Source organism: Lepidochelys kempii, chromosome 9 (genome assembly GCF_965140265.1).
Source record: "Lepidochelys kempii isolate rLepKem1 chromosome 9, rLepKem1.hap2, whole genome shotgun sequence".
Taxonomy (NCBI): Eukaryota; Metazoa; Chordata; order Testudines; family Cheloniidae; genus Lepidochelys; species Lepidochelys kempii.
The window spans coordinates 1,006,095-1,030,895 of NC_133264.1; the positions used below are offsets into that span (position 1 = coordinate 1,006,095).

The window sequence follows — 24,801 nt, forward strand, 5'->3', positions numbered from 1 at the left end:
TATCCAACCTAAATCTCCCCCACTGCAACTTGAGACCATTACTCCTTGTCCTGTCATCTGCTATCACTGAGAATAGTTTAGATCCATCCTCTTTGGATCCACCTTTCAGGTAGTTAAAAGCAGCTATCAAATCCCCCCTCGTTCTTCTTTTCCGTAGACTAAACAATCCCAGTTCCCTCAGCCTCTCCTCATAAGTCATGTGTTCCAGACCCCTAATCATTTTTGTTGCCCTTCGCTGGACTCTCTCCAATTTATCCACATCCTTCTTGTAGTGTGGGGCCCAAAAGTGGACACAGTACTCCAGATGAGGCCTCACCAATGTCGAATAGAGGGGAGCGATCACGTCCCTCGACCTGCTGGCAATGCCCCTACTTATACACCCCAAAATGCCATTGGCCTTCTTGGCAACAAGGGCACACTGTGTAGCATACCTGACACAATTTTGGATACAAAAGGAAAGTAACTGAAAACATACAAAAATTATTAGGATTCCAAACAGGAGAGTTAGGGCTCCCTGAAACAACCGGTTTCCTATGTCAGAGAAATTGAAAAGGTTACTTAGCCACTTCCATAAAGAATTTGGCTCTTCGTGGGGAAGATATGCGATTTGTTCTAAGTGGCTAGCATGAGCTATTACCTCATTGGTGTTGTCTGGTATATACACACAGCAGTCTTTTCCAATGAGAGCACAAGTTCCTCCTTTTGCCGCCAGCACTATGTCCAATGCCTGACGGTTTTGGAGGGCCTTCTGTCGGATTGCCCCTGTTTCTTTGGCCAGGGCTCTTAAACTTTCTCTGGTTTCATTTGCCATTATTTCAACTACTGCTTGTAACCTTAGGAGCCTTTTTGCATGGTGTATTACTCCCCCTAATGGTATGAAGGAACCGCCAATGGCCTCTTCCCAGGTTAAGGGGCTTATGTTATTTACACACCACTGGGCATCTGTTAAGTCCCTTTTTCGCCTGAAATTGCAGAGGTGTTCTCAAGGGAAGGTTCCTAGTACTCGGAATTGTGGGAAGAGACGGGCGGGATAACAGATTCCTGACCAATTAGCTGGTAGTGTGGTATAAGCTCTGGTCCCACACACCCAGTGATGGCCTATTAAGGCTGAGAAGGGTTGGTTGCACCCATTTGTCATATAGATGTTTGCAAAGGAGGAGTAATATCCCCCAAAGGGTACAGGGTAATTCTCCTTACGAGGAGTGATGTTATTTGCATGACATTGAAAGATTGTATTGTTTTCACTAAGGTTACTGTAGGGGGAATATGAGATTGATTTCTCTGTTTGATTCCAGGTTGAGAAAAAATTCATATCTCTGTACTCGGCCCGCCACTTTTTAGTTTTGTTTGAATAATCCCATACACCATTGGCCACAATATGCTGAAGGCAATGGCTTTTCCCCAGATCCAGCCCTGTCCTATTACACACCCGACACCAATGACCTTTTCCCTCCACCACACTTATCCATTTAGATGCATTTATTCCCATCGCTTCCCAAGTGTTATTGCTGTTCCATATTTTGTTAAATGGACGAGGCCCTCCAGTGAGGTCTGGGGACTTGAGTGGGATAGCCAGGACAGGAACACCAGTTTGAGAGTGGACTGGGATGTGGCTGCACAGACCCAGCAATTAGAAATATTAAGGGTCTGAGCTATCCACACCTGCTGCTGGATAAAAGAATTGTCATCATGGTCTCCCCAGACCGTAAGGCACCAGCAGCCAAGGAACAGGCAGAGGCGCACGTTGGAGGCAAGGCTCTTCTGGTTCTGACAATCTCAACTGAGGGAATCGCAGTCACGGTTTTACGCCCACCAGGCAGTAGGCGCTAGGCTCGCAACTGCTTTTTTTGTTCGTCTGCTTCTGGCAACCCTTACGAGAGCGTAGATTGTAAGGTATTGCAGACTGTTTCTCTGCGTCGTCTTCTGGAGTCAAAATTGACTCTGCGTTGTCCTGAGGTGATGAGTGGTTCTCTGGGGATGGTGCCTTCTTACACTGTGAAGCATGTATCCACGCTGCGATGCCAGATAGTTTGACTGCTGTCTGTGTAGTAAGCAGTACCTGATGAGGACCCTTCCACCGGGGCTCCAAGGCGTGCTTTTGATGATGGCGGTGTACGTAGACCCAATCGCCTGGCTCGAGGTTGTGGCAAGCGTCGGAGGTGGGTTATGTGGGCCAGGCGGCTCGAACCTGTGAATGGAAGTGACTTACAGCTTGCATTAGTCCATTGCAATACTGAAGGAGCGCACTGTGAGTCAAGTTAAAATCTGGAACAGGAGTAATGGTAGTCATAGCTCACATAGGGCATCCCATAATAATTTCAAAGGGACTTAATTTATGCCTTTGGGATGGAGTGGATCTCATGTCCATAGGGGCTAATTGTAAGGCTACCGGCCAGCTTAATCCTGTAGTCAGAAATTTTAGCAAGCTTATTCTTAAGTACACTAGTTCGTCTTTCAACTGCACCTGCACTCTGTGGGTGGTAGGGACAGTGCAACAGGTGTTTGATATGCAGTATACAGTCCAGGTGTTGAACAAGTTGTCCAGTAAAATGTGTACCCCAATCACTGGACAGAGTAGCAGGAATTCCCTTGGCAGGCATAATATGATTTAACAAACATTTGGCAACAGACAGTGAGTCAGCTTGTCGACGAGGAAAGGCTTCAATCCAACTAGAGAATAAACATACCATAACCAATATAAATTCATATTGTTGACACTTAGGCATTTGTACAAAATCAAGTTGCCAATGCAAGAATGGTGCTTGAGGCAGGCCCCGGAACCCATGGGCCACTTTTACAGGTTTACCAATATTATGGCTTTGGCAAATGGTACAGGCCGCACAGTGGCGGGCTGCAAAAGAGCTAAAATGGGGGGCCCACCATCCTGTCTTAGTTACAGCAGAGACCATCCCCTCCTTTCCGACATACAAAACGCCGTGTAGCAGGGTGGCCAGAGACGGGTAGAATGGAAAGGGGGCTACAAAGGTACCAGTAGGCAAGTTCCAAAGAGAATCGAGATGTAGAGAGCAACCTTGGGCAACCCAGGATTCTTTCTCGGTTTCTGGGGCACAGTCTTGGAGCACGATGAGGTCAGTGAGGGACGGCGGCAGTATAGAAACAGAAAGGGAACCTAGAAATGCATCTGGGGAAGGTTCTGTGGCAGCAGCATGTTTAGCACAGGCGTCAGCAAATGCGTCACCCTTAGCAACATCAATATCCGCCATTGAGTGGCCAGGGCACTTAACAATAGCTAGGGCAGACAGAAGTAAAACTACATACAGAAGGGCAGCGATGTAGGGCTCATTTTTAATAGGGGTACCGGCAGAGGTAAGGAAACCCCGAGTTTGCCAGAGGGTACCAAAGTCATGTACAACCCCAAAAGCGTAGCGGGAGTCAGTGTAAATGGTGGCGGAGCATCCCTCCGCCAAAAAGCAGGCACGGGTAAGAGCAACTAATTCAGCGACTTGTGCTGAGGTTACAGAAGGTAAAGGCTCAGCTTCCTGGGTTTCAGAGAATGAAACTACAGCGTATCCTGCAAGGAGACAACCTTGGCCTTCTCGAAAACAGGAACCATCAGTAAATAAAACAAGGTCAGAGTTAGGGAGAGGGACATCAGAAAGGTCAGAGTGCGGGATGGTAACAGCAGAGACAGTTGCAAGGCAATCGTGGGGATCACCGTCATTAGACAAAGGAAGGAGAGTGGCAGAGTTTAACTGAGAACAACGCTTTATGGTGATATATGAAGCTGATAGTAGTAAAAGTTTGTACCTGGTTAGGCGGGCAGAGGAGAGGTGGCCTGTGTTATGTTGTAGCAGGAGAGTTTCTACAGAGGGAGGGACCAGGAGGGTAAGAGGAGAGCGGAGAACAAGGGAATCAGACATTTTGACTAGGCGCGCTGCGGCAGCCACAGCACGCAGGCGGGGGGGGTAAGCCTTGAGCAACAGGGTCTCAAGTGGCAGAGAAATAAGCCACTGGGCGGTTCTTTTCCCTGTGCATCTGAGTGAGAACTCCAAGTGCACACCCAGATTGTTCATGGCAGAAAAGGATAAAAGGCTTAGAATAGTCAGGCAGCCCTAAGGTGGGGGCAGAAGCCAAACCCTGTTTGAGGGAAACAAAGGCAGAATTGGCTTCAGGGGGCCACGGCATGGGGTCAGGCACAGAGAATCGAGTGAGTTCCTGGAGAGGTTTTGCAAGGGAGGCATATTGGGGAATCCACTGTCTGCAAAATCCAGCCATGCCTAAAATCTTCTGGACCTGGCGTGGGGAGCGGGGTCGGGGAAAGCTAAGGATAGCTTGGATGCGGGTGGGAGAAAGTGCATGGGAACCCTGGGAGAGGAGAAAACCAAGGTATGTGACAGAAGCTTGACAGAGTTGTAGTTTAGAGCGAGAAGCTTTGTGACTCTTATTTGCTAGGGCAGTAAGGAGCACTAAAGAGTCAGTTTCAGAGGCAGACAATGAAGGGGAACAGAGGAGTAGATCATCTACATATTGGACTAGTGTGGACCTGGATGGGAAAGCAAGGTCAGCAAGGTCTCGGGCTAATGCTTGGGAAAAATATGACGGGCTTTCAGTATACCCCTGGGGCAGTGTGGTCCATGTGTACTGTTGCTCCTTGTATGAAAAGGCAAACAGGAACTGGGAGTCAGGGTGAACCGGGACAGAAAAGAAAGCAGAGCACAAATCAACAACAGTAAAATGAGTTGCATCTGGTGGGATAGAAGCCAGAATCGTCGCTGGGTTAGGGACAATGGGAAAGGCAGGAATGACAATGCGGTTAATGGCCCGAAGATCCTGAACAAACCGCACGATTTACCATCAGCTTTTCGAACTGGGAGGATAGGGGCTAGAGCAGGGGATGATAATGCCTTGTTCCCGCAGGGCGGTCAAGACTGGAGCAATTCCAGCCTATGCTTCAGGGTTTAAAGGGTATTGAGACAGGCGAGGCAGAGGTTTGGAGGAATCAACAATAATGCAGATGGCGTCAGTATGTAAACGGCCCACTTCAGATGGGTGGGTTGGCCACAGAGGATGGGACCTGTGAAATTAGGTGTTCAAGGGATGGGACCAATGGGTAGCAGGGGACCGCAGTGGAAAGGGGAGTTTCAGACAATAGGGAGACTACAGAATCACTCAGAGGACTGGGGGATTTCTAAGTAGACACCATCCGGGGAACAGTAGATGGTACAGCCAAGTTTACGTAACAGGTCCCGACCCAAAAGGTTCACCGGAGTGGAATCCGAGAGGAGGAATGCATGGTCCGCGGAAAGGGGACCAACCTGGACTGGTAGAGGTTTTGAAAGGGGATAAGGGGTTGGGACTCCCGTAATGCCCACAGCGGATATGGTTTTTTCGGAGCGGGGAACCTCTGGCAAGTCGACAGTACGAACTGCAGAGAGCGAAGCTCCCGTATCAACAAGGAAAGGGAGAGAAAGATCATTAATAGTCAAAACACATTCACCCGTGGGAGTGAGAGGTAGTAAAGGAGCTAAAATTTCCTGAGGTTCCCTGGTGTTCTGTCATTGCTATGGGACAAAGTAAGTCTGGGGACTGTCGGGCTATGCCGACGGGGGGGTCTAGCTGGTTGGCCGGCGCGGACACTTGTTTTTCCAATGTCTGGGTTGTTTACGGTAATTACAAACACCCCCAAAACCCGAAAATCCAGTTCCGCAGCCCCTCCCGTGACCGCGCTTCCCCCCCCCACCCGTACTGTTTACCTTGCCCTGAATAATGCTGTATTTGCAGGGCCATTAACTTTTGGGCAGATTGTTCCTCCTTTCCCTTTAGAGTGCGATGGCAGTGTTCTGTCACTGATTGCAATTTATCCATGGTTTCAGTTTCCTACCCAACACTTATTTGCTTTAGCATACTGCCAGTAGCAGGTAGGAGGCCATTAACAAACGCATGAGCCAGGGCGCCCTTCCCATTTTCACTGCTGTATACCAGAATGTTGCAGAAAAACATCAGTCCGTTGGGTGCGACAGTCACCCGGACTTTCTCCCTGTCGCTGTTTACAGTAATGTATGGCTGTCCAGTTTGTTTTTGGAGTCCATACTCGAGGGATGGCCTCATGTAGGTTTTTAGCTCGGTCTTTACGCTTTTTCCGGTATTCAGCGTCAGGACCAGTGTCTGGTAAAGTTGAATGGCGCTCACTGATGGGCCAGTTGGCTGCTGTGAGCCATTTTTCGTGCTCGCTAGGGGTTACAAGTAGCTTGCACAGCTGCAGGAGGTCTGCCTCAGACATTTCATAGGTGTCGCACGCTAACAAAAATTCCTCTGCAAATGTGGTAGGATTTTCCAGGGGCTTTGGAAAGCCTTTTATAATTGAAAGGAGCTCTGTACGAGTCCAGGGTTCATAGCTCCAAGTGGAACCCTCTTGTGGGCCCCCAGTATGCAGGATTTGGAGGGGAGCCTGGATAGGTTTAGAGCCAGAGCATAAGCGTTGGGCCCAATCAGTGTCCAAGCTGTCTTCGTATGTATGGGGGAAAAATAGGAGTCAGGCAGACTGGAGGGTTTCAGGGGAACGGGGGGTTTTTCTTTACGGGTCTGAGTGGTACCGGAGGAATGGGCCTGAACAGTATTGGACGATCTGGACTGGTCTGAACTGGAGACCCCTGGGAGTTGTTGTGACCTCCTATTGATCCGATGCAAGGATGCCAGGCCAATTAATGCATCTTCCTCATCGTCATCCCCAGAATTTAACAAGGGGTTTTCTTCGTCCTTTCCCACAATGAGATGGGAGTATGAAGGGGGATGGGATCGATCCTGGTTTTCTCAGAGAACTGGATAAAGGGGAGCGCTCGGTCTGGCAGCGAGAGGGGAGGCTTCTAATAAAGCTTTTAACTTTATCATTTGAATCTTTGAGAGAGGCAAGTTTTGATTCTGTCCACCTATGATTTGCCTTTTCCCACCACTGCATGAAACAATCAACCTGTCCTTTTGCCAATTTAGTTTGGCCGAGTTTGTTGTTTAAGATGTCTACTCGGTCTTTGTCCCAAGATCCTAACAGTGGCCACTGAATTTTGGGATTCTCCTGAGTTAGCCTAGACCATTTTTCCAGTAATTTATAGGAGTCCGGACCCTTCCTAAAATACATAAAATGAGCCGGTGTTCCTTTAGGGAACTGTCCCGACTTAGACGTCTGGTAACCTATTCAGGAGGACTTTACACACCAATCACACAAGAAGGAAAGTCGGGTTCGTCAGAGCGATGCCTGGTGCAACGCACAAAAGGAGCCCACAGGCTACTGCCTCAGTCGCCCTTGCTTTCACACCGAGGGTTTTACCCAAGGTGCGGTGCGGCTGTGATTGTGCAGATTTCACTCACTCAGACCGTGGGGACAGGAACCCTTTGGTCAGCCGATCACCGGATGGAGATGGCACCCAGACTCAAACACACCACAGGGAGGACGGATAGACACAGAGACAAGACAGTCCTCAGTCCGGACAAAACACAGAAATAATTACCTGACCAGATTCCTGATGTCAGATCCCAGGATCCCTACCAGAACAGAGTGGGAACCAACAGGTTCGATGGTGTAGACTTCACTGTGGTCATGCACCCTTTCGTTCTGGTGGAGGACCGCTTGGGCCAGGTGCCGGCTTGCCACGGCCGTCCTAAGAATGGTCAGGAGTCACACGGCCCCAGTGAAGATGGTTGCCATCTCGGTGGAACCTCCAAATTGTCAAAGTCAGATTCAAGACTCTCAAAATTAGTCAGACCACTCTGTTTATTAGCAAAGCGCTTTGCCAATGCACCCAGATATGTGAGCCTCCTGCAAAAGCTCAAGCTAACTTATTTAAACAGATAAGGGAAAGCCAATTTAACATAAGAGACAAGAGAAAGCAGAAACTGACAAATATACATACATATCTTATTTGCATACTAACGTTTACCAATCTCCTAGCTCAGTAGGAGCTCTAAGTTAATTAGTTTGAGGACCCATTGTCTCACACTCCTTAATGTTTCTCTTCCTGACAACTATATTTCAACTTTCACACCATCTTATTCTCTATCCCTTTTTTAATGATTCCTAACATCCCGTTTGCTTTTTTGACTGCTGCTGCATACTGCTTGGACGTCTTCAGAGAACTATCCACGATGACTCCAAGATCTCTTTCCTGATTAGTTGTAGCTAAATAAGCCTCCATCATGTTGTATGTATAATTGGGGTTATTTTTTCCAATGTACATTACTTTACATTTATCCACATTAAATTTCATTTGCCATTTTGTTGCCCCAATCACTTAGTTTTGTGAGATCTTTTTGAAGTTCTTCACAGTCTGCTTTGGTCTTAACTATCTTGAGCAGTGCAAGAGAAGAGGTAACTCATTTGCACCAGACATCATGCTCCCTTCAACTGCTGCTCTGGTTTTGTTTTGCCTGCTTGGGTTTGACTAGCTCAGGAGGTTATAAATGTTTCATGTTGCATGAGTGAGAATCAAGACAGTAGAGTTGTTCCCTTAGTCCTAGTGGCAAACCAATCTGTTATAGACTACAGTGGCTCAAAGCCCTAACCCCACATCCTGCTTCTTTCTGGAAATTCACGCACTAATGGACAAGCTTTCCTGGTACTCAACTTTTGGTCTTGTTTTATGACTACTTCCCATGTTAGAGTTTTGACTAAGTATGGGGATTAGGTCTGAATTAGTTTTTATGAGGTTTAAATGATCCCTGCCCCAGATGCCTTATAGTGTAGAAAATGTGCCCGCTTTAGTTTGCATCGCCTCCCTTCTGGCAACTAAAAAGAGAAAACAAATTTTTTTGTTAGTATAACAGTCTGAGATGAGCTGTTCTCAGTGTGTTCTCTGATATGGCAATAATTCATTCTTTTCAAGTAGCTTGAAAATTCATTGATACACTGCTACTACTACATTCCTTGTGCAGGAAGGACAGCCCATTCATTGTCTGTCCTAATATTAACGCGTTGTGGGTCTGATCTTGCAAAACACACATGCATGAATGTAATTTTACTCAGATAAGTAATGTTAGGAGTGTGTTTTCAGGATGGCACCCTCACCTGGCAAATGTACTGAAGAATTAATTCATTCTTTTTTTTTTTAATTTGCTATCTAAACATCTAAATACCTATTCAGTTCTTCCTTTCTGTTTGACCCTAATCCCAGCTCTCCTTTGAAAAACAAGTACCTACTGTAGAGACCAGATGAAAATGAATCCCTTATGAGCAGGAGGTGGAAGGGAGCGATCAATGACTCTGTCATACCTGAAATCCTGCATGTTCTGATGCTGGAGAACACGTTTTTTAGATTTAGAGAGAGTAGTGCTATAGATGTACCACATCCTGTGATGTGTTGAGAGCCTCCCATTGAAGCCACTGAGGGTAATCAGCAACACCTTACAGAACTGGACTCTAATAAACTTGCCAGGGTTTAGGATTTCTAGCTCTGTATTTCTTGGTCTCTGTGAACAAATGTGAATTGGAGGAAGAGCTACCAAAATTTGTAAGGAAAATGGAAAATTCCAGTGTACTAAAACGGAGCAAAAGGCTGGATCTTTAGGTGTTAAGTGAAATCCTAGAACGCTGTGTAAATGTAGGTGAAGAGGGGGTGAGACCAGGATGGTAGATGGTTGTGTAGCTTGAGAGCTATATTGCCATAAGACAAGCACTGGTGCTTGACTTTGTCATAGATGAATAACTGAACAAAAGCATTTGACTTTATCTTGCTGAGGATTACAGCAGAAAATGGTGCAGTGTAGGCTTATCATTCTGAGAAGAGCAAGATTGAGAGAAGGAAGATGCTGGGTTTATACCAGAGAAAGTAAATGAGCAGATTTTCATGGTGCAGCATTTATTGCTAGAAGTGGAAGGATTCAAAGTCCCAAGCATTAGACTGAGCAATTCTAATATGGTAATAAACTTTTTGCAAACCTCCCTTAATCTATAAAGCAGTTCTCAGTGCTGCATGTTTCAAGTACCAGTGATCTTTTTCTAAATTAAATTTTAAACCTCTCAAAGGGGAGGTGGGACCACCACATAAGCCACTCTGGTCATAAAGTAGGTTTTAGAAATGTCTTCTCCAAGCAGCTTGTATTAGCTCAAATATGAAAGAAAAACAGAATCTGACTAGACTTGACACAAGACCTAAAAGTGTCATCTGGTATTTTACTACAAAGACAGATACATTATTGTGTACATTGGAGGAGATAGTATGATGGGATATCATGGTTTTGGTAATTAAATATTCATGGTAAATAGGCCCAATGGCCTGTGATGGGATATTAGATGGGGTGGGATCTGAGTTACCCAGGAAAGAATTTTCTGTAATATCTGGCTGGTGAATCTTGCTCATATACTCAGGGTTTAGTTGATCGCCATATTTGGGGTCGGGAAGGAATTTTCCTCCAGGGCAGATTGGAAGAGGCCCTGGAGGTTTTTCACCTTCCTCTGTAGCATGGGGTACGGGTCACTTGCTGGAGGATCCTCTATTCCTTGAAGTCTTTAAACCACGATTTGAGGACTTCAGTAGCTCAGACATAGGTGAGAGGTTTTTTGCAGGAGTGGTGGGTGAAATTCTGTGGCCTGCGTTGTGCAGGAGGTCCGACTAGGTGGTCATATTGGTCCCTTCTGACCTAAATATCTATGAATCTATGAATTATGTGTGATTTTTTTCTGATTTTTTCAGTCTAAATTTCACCTTTTTAAAAGCTCATCCTCTAATTGTTTATTGAATGATGATACAGGGTGATTGGCACTGTCTGAGATGCATAATATAGACAGTCCGTGCCCCCCCCCCCAAAGAATTTAAGCTTCAATGTGTCACATGATTCCTCTCATCCTTTGGTGCTATCATCTTCAAATGTTTGTAGGCAGTTGTCATGTGTTCCCTTAGTCTAGTGGTTCCCACACTTTAACAACCTGTGAACCCCTTTCACTAAAATGTTGTCTCGTGAACCCCCTCCTGAAAATGAATATTTCCAGGGATTTTCTCCTTTACCTGAGTATAAATTATAAAAGCAGTGATCTTGGAAATATAAAATGTTGCTTTTATGACATGCTTATTACACACTACTATGATTACAGTATTTTTATTACATTATGAAAATAGCAGCACTCTTCCAAGATCTCACTTTCGTAGCTTGTATCACTTTAAATAAGCCTGTTATAAGACAAGGCTCCTATGTTTCATCAGTGGGTATCAGATGTGGAACAGCATGAAGGTATTTAAGAAGCCAACTCGGAGTTCCTCCTACACAAGCATTCAGGTCTTGAGCAGTCCAGGCAAACAACGCACATTACAACAAAGCTTAAACTTGTTCTTCGTAATAATTTTAAAAACAATACCAGCTGCCTATTTATTTAATTTTAAAAACATCAAAAAATATCCTCCTCCCTTTCCATTTCTTATAAGTAGTCTTGAAGTTTAAATCTCCTCAGTGTGATAGATATGCTTGCTTTGATCTGCTTAGCTCTTGGAAGTCCAGGGGCTCCGGGCTGCTGGCCCCATGCTACCTGGGGTTCCTAGGGACAGCTCTGTCCGCCATTAGAGAATTTTTTCCTGGGAAACCCCTGTAACATTTCGCAAACCTCCCAGGGGTTCATGAACCCCAATCTGGGAACCACTGCCTTAGTCATTGCTTAGCCAAGCTTATACATATGTAATATTTCTCATAAATCAATTCCACCAGCCCTTCTTCCCCAAACCAGCCAACTTGTCACTATTTTTCTGGTAATGTGGTGCACATTCAATTAGCAAGGGATTAAGCATGTCGCCTCCTTTGTGCTCCATTATAACCCATGCTAGTCTAAACTGTGTTCTTAAGCATTCAAGTCTGCATGAAACTGTGGACTCATGAAAGCTCTTAATATGAGCAACTGAGACCTCGTGCTAAATCAAGAGAATTTTTAAAATAAAAGATGAAGTGTGTTTTCTGTGTAAAGTCTTACTTTCCAATATATTGTTTTTAACTTTGCAGGGCTGCTTTAGAGGAAGTGGAAGGAGATGTGGCAGAATTAGAACTGAAACTTGAAAAGGTAAGATGCTTAAGTTGATTGTGTACACTTTGAAAACTTAAAAAAATTCAGATGAACAGGATCAAATAAACCTATTATTCTGCTTCTGATTCTCTGTGGCAACTGTTGCAGTGCTGATGTTCTGTTGCAATTTATGTTACGTTAGGATGTACCTGATACATTCAGCAGCACAGTCGTTCATTTTCTATGACCTGCTTTTTGTGTTAGGCACAGTCAAGGGGTTAAGTACTAAACCAGATTTGGTATAGTAGTCACAGCTATAGATAAGCAAAATTGTAAATTTTGCATATAATAAATGATTTCAGAAGCAATAGAACTAAGGTTAAAAGTATCAGATTGTTGCTAAATCTGTTTAATAGACAAAAGGTGGGTTGTTGCTGGAAACAAGAGGAACTTTCTACAAGGTCACTCAGCACTACTGTATCTCTGCTGTTGTCTTGAAGTGCAAGTTACCCATTTGAATTCCAGTGCTCGTCGTCACTAAGCATTTTGCAATTACATGTATTTTAAAAATAAATTGACTCCTCTTGGCCATCACGTCACCTTTAACTGATTCTACTTTTACTGAGTTTTTGTGCTATTTTAATGTGAACCTTGCAAACAAGTACATTTTTCTTTGCATTATTTTACTCTAACTTTTTTTAAAATGCTCCCAGTACTTCCCCTTTCCACCTGACCAGGATGTTTCCATTCACTGCTTCTCTTGATCTTCCAGTTCTTTCATACAGTAATAGGATAGTGTTTATAAATGTATAATAGGAGAAATTCTTTCCTCTTGCATGCATGGTGGGTAATATGCTCCTCTTTAAATCAGTTTCATATTGCTTCCTTCTGGTTTGTTACAAGTCTGAGATTCACACATAGTTGTAGATTAGACACAACTGGCTCTAATAATGATACTGCAAAAGTAAACTTTCTCTTTTTTTAACCTTTATTGGAACTGTAGAAGTTCCAGCTGCAGTCAAGTCAGAGAGAGCAAAAATCAATCAAGGTGATCTGAAAGCAACAACTAGGCATGAGGTGTAGAACTTTTGAGTTAATGGGGCAGGAGAAAAATAATACTGAGTCCTTTTCATAGTTAAGAAACAGTCAAGGTGCATTACACAGTAATGAGTAAGTTACTGATATTTCACTGACTCTGTAAGTAAATGGAACAGCCATTTTCCACAAAGCACAAGCTTACGTTCCACCTTGAAAATCAGAATGTTTCATTTAGAGTGCGTACATGAATTAAGATGCTGGAGTTTTCACTATCAGAAACAGCATGATAGTGCAGTACTTCATCGATAAGACAATATTGGTAATAACCCAGCAATACAATAGAATGACTAAATCCAAACTCCTTTGAGGAAGTGAAAGTGCTACCGCTGAACCATACTGATGGTGATGACTTGGAGTTGCCTTCTCTTTTTGAAGAAAGTGTGTGTGATCTCGGTTAACTGTAAGGGAATTTGTGCTTACTGATGGTGAGAAGAATAAACCTCTTAATGTCACAAGCACTCTAAACAGTCTCTTGGAATGCTGGTGAGATCAGTCTATAACAGCTTGCGGTTAAATGTTTTCATACAGCTTAGGACAAAATTAAGCAGCAATTTCTGAAATACTGAAGTCAAATCATTGGTTTCTAAAGTATTTGTTTTAGTTCAGGCTCTCTCCTATGCCTGGACTAAATCTGCTACAACAACTTGGCTTATCTAATGGGTCAAAATAACTACTGCACCTGTGTGTGATCGCTTGCTATGTACCTATAAAGGTTGTCTTTCACAGGAAATAACTTTGAAATTCTGTGTAACAAAGTAACTGAAATTTTTTTTATTTACTATGATCATTTTCCCCCCCTCTCTTTAGCTAGTAAAGCTTTGTATTGCGATGATCGATACTGGTAAAGCTTTTTGTGCTGCCAACAAGCACTTCATGAATGGAATTCGAGACCTTGCACAGTATTCCAATAAGGACGTAATAGTTGAGGTAAGTGTTTGAGGGTTAAATATTTAAAAGGTGGAAACATATAATAATTTAAGTGGGAGCAAGTGTTGGAGAAATCTTTCATTTACAGTATTACTCATTCTTGCTACTTCTATACAAACTTACTTAACCATCACTGGCACACCTGTCTTGATGAAGAGGCTTCATTCCAGGCCATGGCACAATCTCCTAGTCAGTTTTGGGTTCTGACCTGCACTGGAGATTGGGTTGTGCCACACCCCTACAAAAAATATTCTGGGACAGGGTTCTCAAGTTGGGGGGTGCTGAACAGGCATGACGGTTACAATCACTGTGCCCCTTCCTATGTAGGGGGTTGGGTACTGGTATGGAAAAGCTAGAGAACCACTGGTCTAGGTTTGACTACAATAAACCACAAAATAGGTAGCATCAGTTTAGATCATGGGTCTGAGATAAAGCACTTTTTGTAAATAAAATACTCTCCTGGCCTACCTTTGCACTGCACTGGGCCCATTTCAGCAGAGGCATAACTTCAAATTCAAATGTTGTCTGGTACAGCTAAGTTCTTTAGTCTGGTAAACTGGTATAACTTGTCCTAGAAAATATACAAATTTTGTTCTATGGAATTCTGCATAAAATTCCTTTTAAGTGTGATTTTTCTCCCTTCGCCCCCTGAAATTTTGACTTGCTATTTCAACGAAGAGCTTGTCTACACATACAGCATGGCAGCAACACCATTGCAGCTCTGCTGCCGTAGCACTGTAGCGAAGGTGCTACTCTACCGATGGGAGAGCTTCTCTGGTTGGTCTGGTTAATCCACCTCCCCGACAGGCAGTAGCTATGTCGGCCGGAGAAACTCTCCCTTCAACGTAGCATAAGAACATAAGAATGGCCATGCTGGGTCAGACCAAAGGCCCATCCAGCCCAGTACCCCATCTGCCGACAGTGGCCAATGACAGGTGCACCAGAGGGAGTGAACAGAACAGGTAATGATCAGGTGATCTCTCTCTCGCCATCCATCTCCACCCTCTGACAAACAGAGGCTAGGGACACCATTCCTTACCCATCCTGGCTAATAGCCATTGATGGACTTAACCTCCATGAATTTATCCAGTTCTCTTTTAAACCCTGTTATAGTCATAGCCTTTACAACCTCCTCAGGCAAGGAGTTCCACAGGTTGACTGTGCACTGAGTGAAGAAGAGCTTCCTTTTATTTGTTTTAAACCTGCTACCCATTAACTTCATTTGGTGGCTCCTAGTTCTTATATTATGGGAACAAGTAAATAACTTTTCCTTATTCACTTTCTCCACACCACTCATGATTTTACATACCTCTATCATATCCCCCCTTAGTTTCCTCTTTTCCAAGCTGAAAAGTCCTCGTCTCTCTAATCTCTCCTCATATGGGGGCTGTTCCAAACCCCTAATCATTTTAGTTGCCCTTCTCTGAACCTTTTCTAATGCCAGTGTATCTTTTTTGAGATGAGACCACATCTGTATGCAGTATTCAAGATGTGGGTGTACCATGGATTTATATAAGGGCAGTAAGATATTCTCCGTCTTATTCTCTCTCCCTTTTTTAATGATTCCTAACATCCCGTTTGCTTTTTTGACTGCCGCTGCACGGACGTCTTCAGAGAACTATCCACGATGACTCCAAGAGATCTTTCTCCTGATTAGTTGTAGCTAAATTAGCCCCCATGTTGTATGTATAGCTGGGGATTTTTTTTCCAATGTGCATTACTTTACATTTATCCACATTAAATTTCATTTGCCATTTTGTTGCCCGGTCACTTAGTTTTGTGAGATCTCTTTGAAGTTCTTCACAGTCTGCTTTGGTTTTAACTATCTTGAGCCGTTCAGTGTCGTCTTTGCCACCTCGCTGTTTACCGCTTTCTCCAGATCATTTATGAATAAGTTGAATAGGACTGGTCTAGGACTGACCCCTGGGGACACCACCAGTAGCGCTGTCTACACTGCAGGTTAGGATGGTATAACTCAGTCAGGAGTGTGGATTTTTTCACAGTCCTGAGCAACACAGTTATACTGACGTAAGTTTGTAGTGTAGACCTGGCCTACGTATTTTTCATTGAAAACTTTTGAAGATGTCGTGTGTGTGTGTATGTTTTCAATATGAAGTTTACATCTAACTGAAAAATTCTCATTTTTTGTTTGAAAATGATTTTACTGAAAAATGCACATAAAACAGCAAAGTTTTTTCCATGGAAAATCTGGATAATTTGTAATTAATGAAATTTGAAAATGTCTGAATTCCAAGTAGCTTTTTGTTTGCTAACCTCTGGATACAGTTGCTTGAAAAGGCCAAGGACCACTGGTTTATAACACTTTTCATGGAGACATTGTAAAGGATACAGAAGTTCACCTGAGATGTTGCTCTGTTGAACTATGCTGATTTGCAGCAGCTGGGGAATCATTCTTTTTTTGTTTGACAATAGTTGACCCCTTTCACACAGCAAGCCTCTGAGTGTGGACCTCCCCCCCCTTATAAATTAAAAACACTTTTTATATATTTAACACCATTATAAATGTTGGAGGCAAAGCGGGGTTTGGGGTGGAGGTTGACAGCTCGTGACCCCTCACGTAATAACCTTGCGACCCCCGAGGGGTCCCGACCCCCAGTTTGAGAACCCTTGCTATACACTTTATGTTCTCAGTATAATGGAAAATTTATAGCCTTTTGAAGGTTTACTTTTTGTGTTCCATATCTGATGGGATTTACCTTTACCTATTTGTTTTCTTTCTTTACAGACGAGCTTGACAAAGTTTTCTGACAGCCTACAGGAAATGATCAATTATCACACAGTAAGTGTGGGTAATTAGAGGATAATTGTGACCACTTCACCTAAACAAACAGATTTTGCTAGCTAATGGTATATTATAATATTTATTTATGGCCCTTAATTCTTAATGGATTTGAAATGTGTATGCCTTGATTGTGCTGATATTGCTGGAACTCAACTTTGCACCCTTTGATGCAGATCTGGAAACTGTGGGTTACTTCTCCCTTCTTAGCAGGCTAATGGCAACAGAACCAATTTGTAGCCAGAGTTCTTTGCCAGACTGAGTCTTGCTTTCCCTCTCCATTGTTTGCTCAATGTTTCTGGCACAACAGAGATGATACAGCGGATGCAGTGTCTCTGTTCTTTGTGCAGCTTCCTTCTTTGGAGCTGTGACAGATCAGTCCAGAACAGAAAACAGAGAAAATGCCAAGTTTGAACACAGCAGTAGTTTGTACCATTGTGGACTCCATCTGGAAGCTCAAGTACAAGTAGAGAGGTTATTTTTTTCTATATTTGGCATGGTTACAACTGCTGCTGGAATATAGTGTCCAGTTCTTGTGTTCACAATTCATGAAGGATGTTGTTAAATTAGAGAGAGCTCAGAGAAGAGCCACAAGAACGCTTGAAGGATTAGAAAATATGCTTTATAGTGATCTATTCAAGAGCTCAATCTGTTTAGTTTAACAAAGAGAAAGTTAAAGGGTGACCTGAAGTCTATAAAAAAAACCCTACATGGGGAACAAATATTTAATGGGCACATCAGTCTAGCACAGACAGGTATAATAGAATCTAGTGGCCGCAAGTTGAAGGTAGACAAATTCAGATTGGAAATAAGGCATACATTTTAACTATGAGGGTAATTAACCATTGGAACAACTTGCCAAGGGTTGTGGAGAATTCTCCATCATTAGTAGTTTCAAAATCAAGATTGGATCTTTTTTCTAAAAGATCTACCCTAAGAATTATTTTGGGGAAGTTCTATGGCCTGTGTTTGACAGGAGGTCAGACTAGATTACAGCGTTTCTCAAATGCGGCCACCGTGCCCTCTTGTGGCCACAGCCTCCTGGGCTGTGATTGGAGGGTGAGGGGGGAAGCAGTGGCTCCTCCCTGGTGCTCCTGGATACACTGCCTTGGTGTTGATTGCTGGGGCCACCATCGGGGTTGAGCCCTGTCCCCATCTGGAGACGCTTGGGGCACAATGGTGGAGGAGCAGGCAGCCATGGGTTCCTCACCTTCCCAGGGGCTGTGGGACTCAGGCTTTGGGGTTCAGCCCTGGGGTGGCGGGGCGGCAGGATCTGGCTCCGGCTTTGGGCTCTGTCCTCTGGCCACGAGGCTTTGGGCCCAGCCCCCTGCTGTCTCACTGGCCCCAGCTGCCTCCCCTGATCACCCATCCAGGGCTTAATTTGTCCCCAGACTTGCCAGGGCTGAGTAAGTCTGCTGTGAATGTTAGTTAATATCACTTTTCACAACAGACTTACTAGCTAGCAATAAATAAATTTCGAGTTGGACATGTATGTGTGCATGTTTGTTTGTTCCTAATGCTAATTAAGTATTTTAGGAAAAGTGTGAGAGCAGCTACCAGCGAGGGTTGGTGGCTGCACTTTGTGGCCACCAAATTAGTTGTTCTGAGAGCCTTAGGACTAGATAGCACCCACCTCCTATCATACAGATTACTACTTCTCAGTCACCAAGAGAGGAGTGTACTTGGACAAGCACTCAAAGAAGAAATGGTTACCTTAGGGAAACTGTGGTTCTTAGAGATGTTGTCCATACATATTCTGCGACCTTTCCCCGCTGCTGCAGAGATCACTATCTGAATTGTGTACTGGCAAAGGAACTGAGATGTTTGTGGTCACCCCACCTTTTATGCCTTTGGGTGAGGTGTCCCAACAACACTGTGCTGGCCAAATGGATTCAATCTTGAGTGCATGGGGCACATGTGCACCAAGAATGAAATACATGGGGACAAGGTGTCAAAGAGTCACAGTTAAGCTAAGTAATGGTTTGTCTAATTCACTGTTTTTCGTTAAACCTCTTGGAATGAGGTGTAATCATGCGGGCACATGAACGTTAGGCAGAATACTCCACTGAGCGTGTGTTCTTATAGGTGCTCCACTGCCTGCCCTCTTTTCCTCCCTGCTTCAAAGTTCCCTTGCTGGACTTTGTGGTAGAGAAGGAACTGGGGAAGGTTCGCCTGCTAAGTCCTGTACAGCCTTGGTGCAGGGCATGAGGATGAATAGGGCGCATGCATGGGCCGAACGGAGATTGATAGTGAAAATCTGCGATCAAAGGCACTTGGGGCATATGTGCACCTGAAATGGAGCTCCCATGGGGGACACATCTCAAAGAACTACAGTAACTTCACAAGGTGGGTAACTTCCTTCCCCAGCTTTATGCTTTAAACTTTCTCATATGCACATCATTGGGAACAAGTACAAGAGCAGCAGCCAGAGTTCGTCACTAGAGTAGCTTTAGCTTTTCTTTTATCTTGCTGCATAGTGGTATGCTGCGAAGACTTTTCAGGTGAAAGATGTTTTTAATTTTGAAATGTGTCTAATTTTTTAAAAACAATTTTAGAATAATGAGAAATGCAGTTTAAATGCAAAATCTACTGTTAGACCTGGAGACTTCAGAGAGATGGCCTAAAGAGATCCAGGTCTTCGGCAGAATTAAAGGCTTTAGATGTTTTTTGGCCTAAAATTAAAGGACTCCAATACTTCCAAATCCTTTATTGAACGAAGTTTTTATGTTTTTTTCCCTCTTTCAGACCCTATTTGACCAAACCCAAAGATCAATTAAAACACAACTTCAGATGTTCGTTAAAGAGTAAGTTAATTTTCATTTCAAATAAATTCACCTTAATAAACTGCAAGGAAAAATATCTCCACTAAGACCAACTAGGAAGTGAAATCAGCTTCTGAGAGAGGTTGAAGATATTTGGAAATCGTCAAGCCATAGCTTGCATAGCACCTCTTAAACTTGCCAAAAATAACCCAACAGCCCAATAGGGGTTGGACTGGCATGGAGACATTTTCAGTCATTGTATTTTTTTTAAATCATTGCTTTAAGTCATGCATTGAGTGTTTGTCAAACTAATCTGAAAATCTGTACTATTGCAACTTTAAAATACCATTTATAATGAATTCAATTATGGATGTTTTTTTAATGTCACTACTGGGATGGTATCTTATTTTAATTTTACGAAACTATAATGGGCAAAAAACAAAAGATTGAAAATAATGGCCCTGATCATGCAAACACTGAAACGGATATGTAACTTTACTCACCTGAGTAGTCCCATTGACTTCAGTGGAACTATCAATATGTTTAAAGTTAAGCATGAGCAGAAGTGTTTTCCATATGAGGAGCTTTTGTATTAAAATTTTCTCTTGTAGGCCCTCATCCTGCAAACAGTTAAGCAGCTCCTTAACTCTGCCCTGGAAGTAGTCTCAGTGACTTTGGTGGGACTGTGCTCACAGTGCATAAAATTAGTATGTGCATACGTTTTTGAAGGATTGGGGCCTTAGTGTCATAAAATCTTTCACTTTAAAACAGTACTTCAGAACTAACAGCAAAGATTCATATTTAAGCACCTAAGGTTGGGATGTCAAAAGCACCTAAGCCACTTAGAAGCACAAGTCCCGTTAACTTCAGACTGCAAACTGTAAAGGAAGAGTATGACCTGGTTGAAGCATTTCAGCTTTCTTGACATTTTGAAGTTCAATACATCAGAAGGTAATGCTGGTTTCAAACATAGCATGGCCTGTTTCCTTACCAATTTTGTGTTTGAGTTTGTGGTGGTATCACAGTAGAGATGTTGAATGAGATCATGGATTGTCTTTTTCAGGATAGATGAACATTTAATGTGAATCTCAGCAGAAAAAAACTGTTAAATCTGAAATTCTAGTAACAATTAGGAAACTATTTAAAGAAAATACAAAGCAACCCACCTTTTTTGTTTTAAATCAGATTTTTTTAAATCATGGTTACCATCTGCCCTGGGTTGGACTAGAGGAATATACCAGTGTCTACAAAATGTATTCTTTCAAATTATACTCCCTCACTTGTTCAGAAGAACAGAGCAGCCAGGACAGTCACACTTCCATCATTCTTGTGCTGTAACTTGCACCTGATCCAGATATTTAAGGTGGAAAAGGGAAATAATAAAAAGATCAAATATGATACCTGTAAATGGAACCATGTTAGAAAAGGTTTAAAATTTGGTATATTTTTAAATATTTCATGATCAACAAAATGAGCCTTCCAAGGATATTGCAATTCATCTCCCCTTTTGTTTAGAGATATTAGAAAATTTAAAGATGCAAAGAAGCAGTTTGAAAAAGTCAGTGAAGAAAAAGAAAATGCACTAGCAAAAAATGCTCAAGTTCAAAGAAATAAACAACATGAAGTAGAGGAGGCCACCAACATTCTCACTGCAACACGAAAATGCTTTCGGCACATAGCTCTGGATTATGTTCTTCAGGTAAGTGTAGTTTTTCAAGAACAATGTGTTACTCCTGGGGGTGTTCTGCACCAAAAACTAAAAATTCTGCACACAATATTTTAAAATCTACAAATTTTATTGTCAAAATAACACTGCATAATCACACCAGTTTAAATTATTTTGGTAATTTATGTCAAAATACCTGTCAGCAAGTGTGTGTGTGACAATACACACACACACACACACACACAATTCCCCCCCCCCCCCCCCCCCCCCAGGAGTAGGGAGTTAAAGAAACCTCTATGACAACTCAGTTCCTGTTTCTCTCTAATGCCATGACAGGTCTGTATCCATCCATGGATGGATACAGATCCTGTGGTCATCAGCAGGGATTGAATCTGAAACCTTCAGCACCAAGGGTTAAATTAATTCCTGTCCAGAGGCCCTGCACAAGATCTATGATCTCTGGACCACTTTACAATTAGAACTGAGGCTGCACCTGCAGGCTAGACACTGTACAGGTGCAATAAAAACATTCCCTGTCCCGAAGAACTAGTATAAGAGAAAAAATAAAGGTTTATTCGGTAAATGAGAAGTGTAACATAACAAAGAACAGCACAAGCCGTACTCACAGCATTCCAGCTGCCTAATCATTATCAAGGCTTTTTTTGTTGGCATTATGTCAGAGGAGAGGTTTCAGAAGATGCTTAAGTGAACATAAGTGGTTCATAAGGGTCAATATAGGGGTGAATTTAGTTCCTACTATGTGAGATAAAGGAGTACAGTAGAGTTACAAACACCAGTGTTATGAACTGACCAGTCAACCACATACCTCATTTGGAACCTGGAAGGATGCAGTCAGGCATCAAAGACCCACCCCTGTCCCCCCACCAAAATAAAGCAAGGCAAGGTAACTGCTTGTTTCCTTTAAGATGGTTAAAAGCAGAATTTTTCTTCATAGTAAAGTTTCAAAGCTGTATTAAGTAAATGTCCAGTTGTAAACTTTGAAAGAACAACCATAACATTTTGTTTAGAATTACCAACATTTGAGTTATGAACATGTCCATTCCTGAGGTGTTCGTAACTGTGAGGTTCTACTGTAACTTAGCTGTCCGTAGCAGGCTCTTACTATTTTGGTACAGGCTTAGGAGAAATGATCACATGCATTCAGCCATTTTTGCACATTCTATATTGGAATTCATGTGCCTTTTGGAGTTCATCTATTCTTGTGTACACTACAGTCCACTTAATAAAACTCCATTTATGGTGAAGGAAACTCCCAAATTTTCCATGTAATCCGCCATGCAAACAATTCAAGTTATAGATGGACCTTTCTGCTTACAATGAAGCTTTCTTCTGGAGGAAAAAATGACTTCACTATGAAAGGAGTCTACTGGAGTGTCTCTGTGGTCATATTTACTTGGATTTAATGTGTATTTCAATATTTCTCCGAGTTCCCTTTTATTTTTTTATCCAGGAAAGTCTTTTCTGAGTGAGTGTGTGTGTGTGTGTGTGTTGCAGAATGCTTTCCAAAGCATTGGATGTGTAGCTTTAAAATACCGTCTGTTTTTGTTTACAAGTTCTGTAAAAATATTGTACTTATTAGCATTAAACAGACATACTAAGGAAGTGAATTCCACATTAATGTATGTGTCCGTTAAGTGAGGGTTTTTTGAGAAAATCTTATATTGTGGCAGGTAATTAAAGCCACTGACGAGAAAGCAAGAAGAGGACATGTGAAAAATCAGATATTGCACATAAAATAAGACAAGGGGCATGAATGTTACTTTCTTGGATAACCAATGAACACAAGTGGTTAGTGATGTCAACTAACTTAATAGCATGATTGAGGTGGCAAAGATAAAATGTAATTAGCTTAATAGAATTCTTGCGAAGACTTTTAGACTCCGCTCTCAGAGGTGGGGACCCAGTCATCTTAAGTGACTTTAAAGTGTCTGACATGTTTTGGCATTACATGAATAGATTTTAAGAACATAACCCGTGAGGTTTGTAAAATACTTTTTTCAACTAATATTGAAACTTCATGAGCATCTTTTGGGAATTCTAGCATTGCAAGTTTTTTCTCTTAACTGTAAATGGCGATGGTAAATACAATTAGTTGCAGTCTTCTCTGTAATATTAAAAAAAAATTTCTATGAAGTCAGATTTTTGAATTCTGTTTTCCCCATATTTTAAGGTTACTTTATTTATTAACAGTTAACACACAACCTGGATTATTGCAGTTTGCGTGGGGATTGGTGAATAAAGCAAGATGTTTGTTTTTTCCTAGATTAATGTTCTTCAATCTAAGAGGAGATCAGAGATCTTAAAATCGGTAAGATCTTTACATTTTATGTGTAAAATGTCTGATTAAATCTGAAATATAAAAAATAAACATTTGAGACTACAAGTTGCTACCCTCTGATCAGCGACCTATGTAACATGAATTTGTCTGTTTGTCTCCATGTCGCACAGCCACCATCACAACTGGCACGCTGGCTGGTGGTAGCAAGAGAGGCTAAGACTGGGTGGGCATGTGAACTACACTCTATCGCTATGCCTGCACTGCAGTCGGAGGTGGGATTGCAGCTCATGTAGGCACACCCATGCTAACTTTAATTTAGCAAGTGCAGCTAAAAATAGCAGTGAAGAGACGATGGCTTGGGCTTCAGCGCAGACTGTACAAATCTTCCCAGAAACCTGGATGTGTGTGTGTTGTGCTAGCTGCCCCCAGATCCACGCCACCACATTGTCACTGCTATTTCTAGCTGTGGTAGCTAGGTTAAAGTTTGTCCAGGTGTGCCCACCTGAGCTGCACTTGCAGCTCTGACTGCAGCGTAGACATACGCCTAATGGTGATCCTTTCACATCAGGGTGGAGGAAATCACTAAGGTTTTACGGCTATTGTGTATGCTGTACATGTTGTGTAGCGAAACTTGAATAGTTTGGTCTCCAAGGCTTTCAATAAGGCACCCTTTGGGAAAGCTGCATTCACTTAAAATTAATACTTCTCCAAATCTGTTTTCAAGGTTGTCTCTCATTTCCTTAAAATGGCACATTTTTACATGAAGAAAATAGATTGGGACCATTTGAGGCTAATGTACGTTTTTGCTTCAAATCTCATCTCTTTTGAGTGCCAGATACATAACTGGAGACCGTGTCCTTGACTTTGTCCCTTTCAAATTCCACTTTCCATTCCTTCACATCTTTTTTTCATGAGATTAAATGAATTATACAAACTGTGACAGGTTGGGTCATTATTACAAACCAATCTTTTTCTCTGTGCCTTTGGAATCCTGGATATCTTCCCTTCTTTTTTTCTCACAATGTATGAAGACTGCTTCATGGTTTCATCTCTTGTTTTTGATGAGTTGTCTTGGAAGTCCCAGGGAAGCAGATTGTGAGCTATTTCAGCTGTAACTGTAGAAGTTATGGATCTTTAACAAGCAGATTCTGTGCCTTCCAGCTGGTTTCTTAGGTGTTTGAGTGGCATATTTTTTTAACAAGTTTTAAATAATCGGACTAAAACATGACCTCACCTGTCAATCAGGTTTTATAGGATAATTTTATTAGCCCGTTTATGAAAGATTTAACTTAGTGGGATGATTCATTTCTGTCTTGA

At 42.5% G+C, this 24,801-nt stretch overlaps 1 protein-coding gene across 4 annotated transcripts in view; it reads left to right on the forward strand.

The window, feature by feature from the left end:
• ACAP2 (ArfGAP with coiled-coil, ankyrin repeat and PH domains 2) overlaps positions 1-24,801 on the forward strand; it is a 121,164-nt gene that overhangs the window by 18,453 nt on the left and 77,910 nt on the right. For 3 of the 4 annotated variants that reach the window (XM_073358980.1, XM_073358983.1, XM_073358981.1), the window contains exons 2-7: positions 11,932-11,989; positions 13,838-13,957; positions 16,704-16,757; positions 19,503-19,561; positions 21,035-21,218; positions 23,470-23,514. In XM_073358980.1, the coding sequence (XP_073215081.1) occupies positions 11,932-11,989; positions 13,838-13,957; positions 16,704-16,757; positions 19,503-19,561; positions 21,035-21,218; positions 23,470-23,514 (520 nt within the window). Of the gene's footprint in view, positions 1-11,931; positions 11,990-13,837; positions 13,958-16,703; positions 16,758-18,962; positions 19,104-19,502; positions 19,562-21,034; positions 21,219-23,469; positions 23,515-24,801 lie in introns of those variants that run through there. The other variant, XM_073358984.1, reaches the window with a different exon arrangement.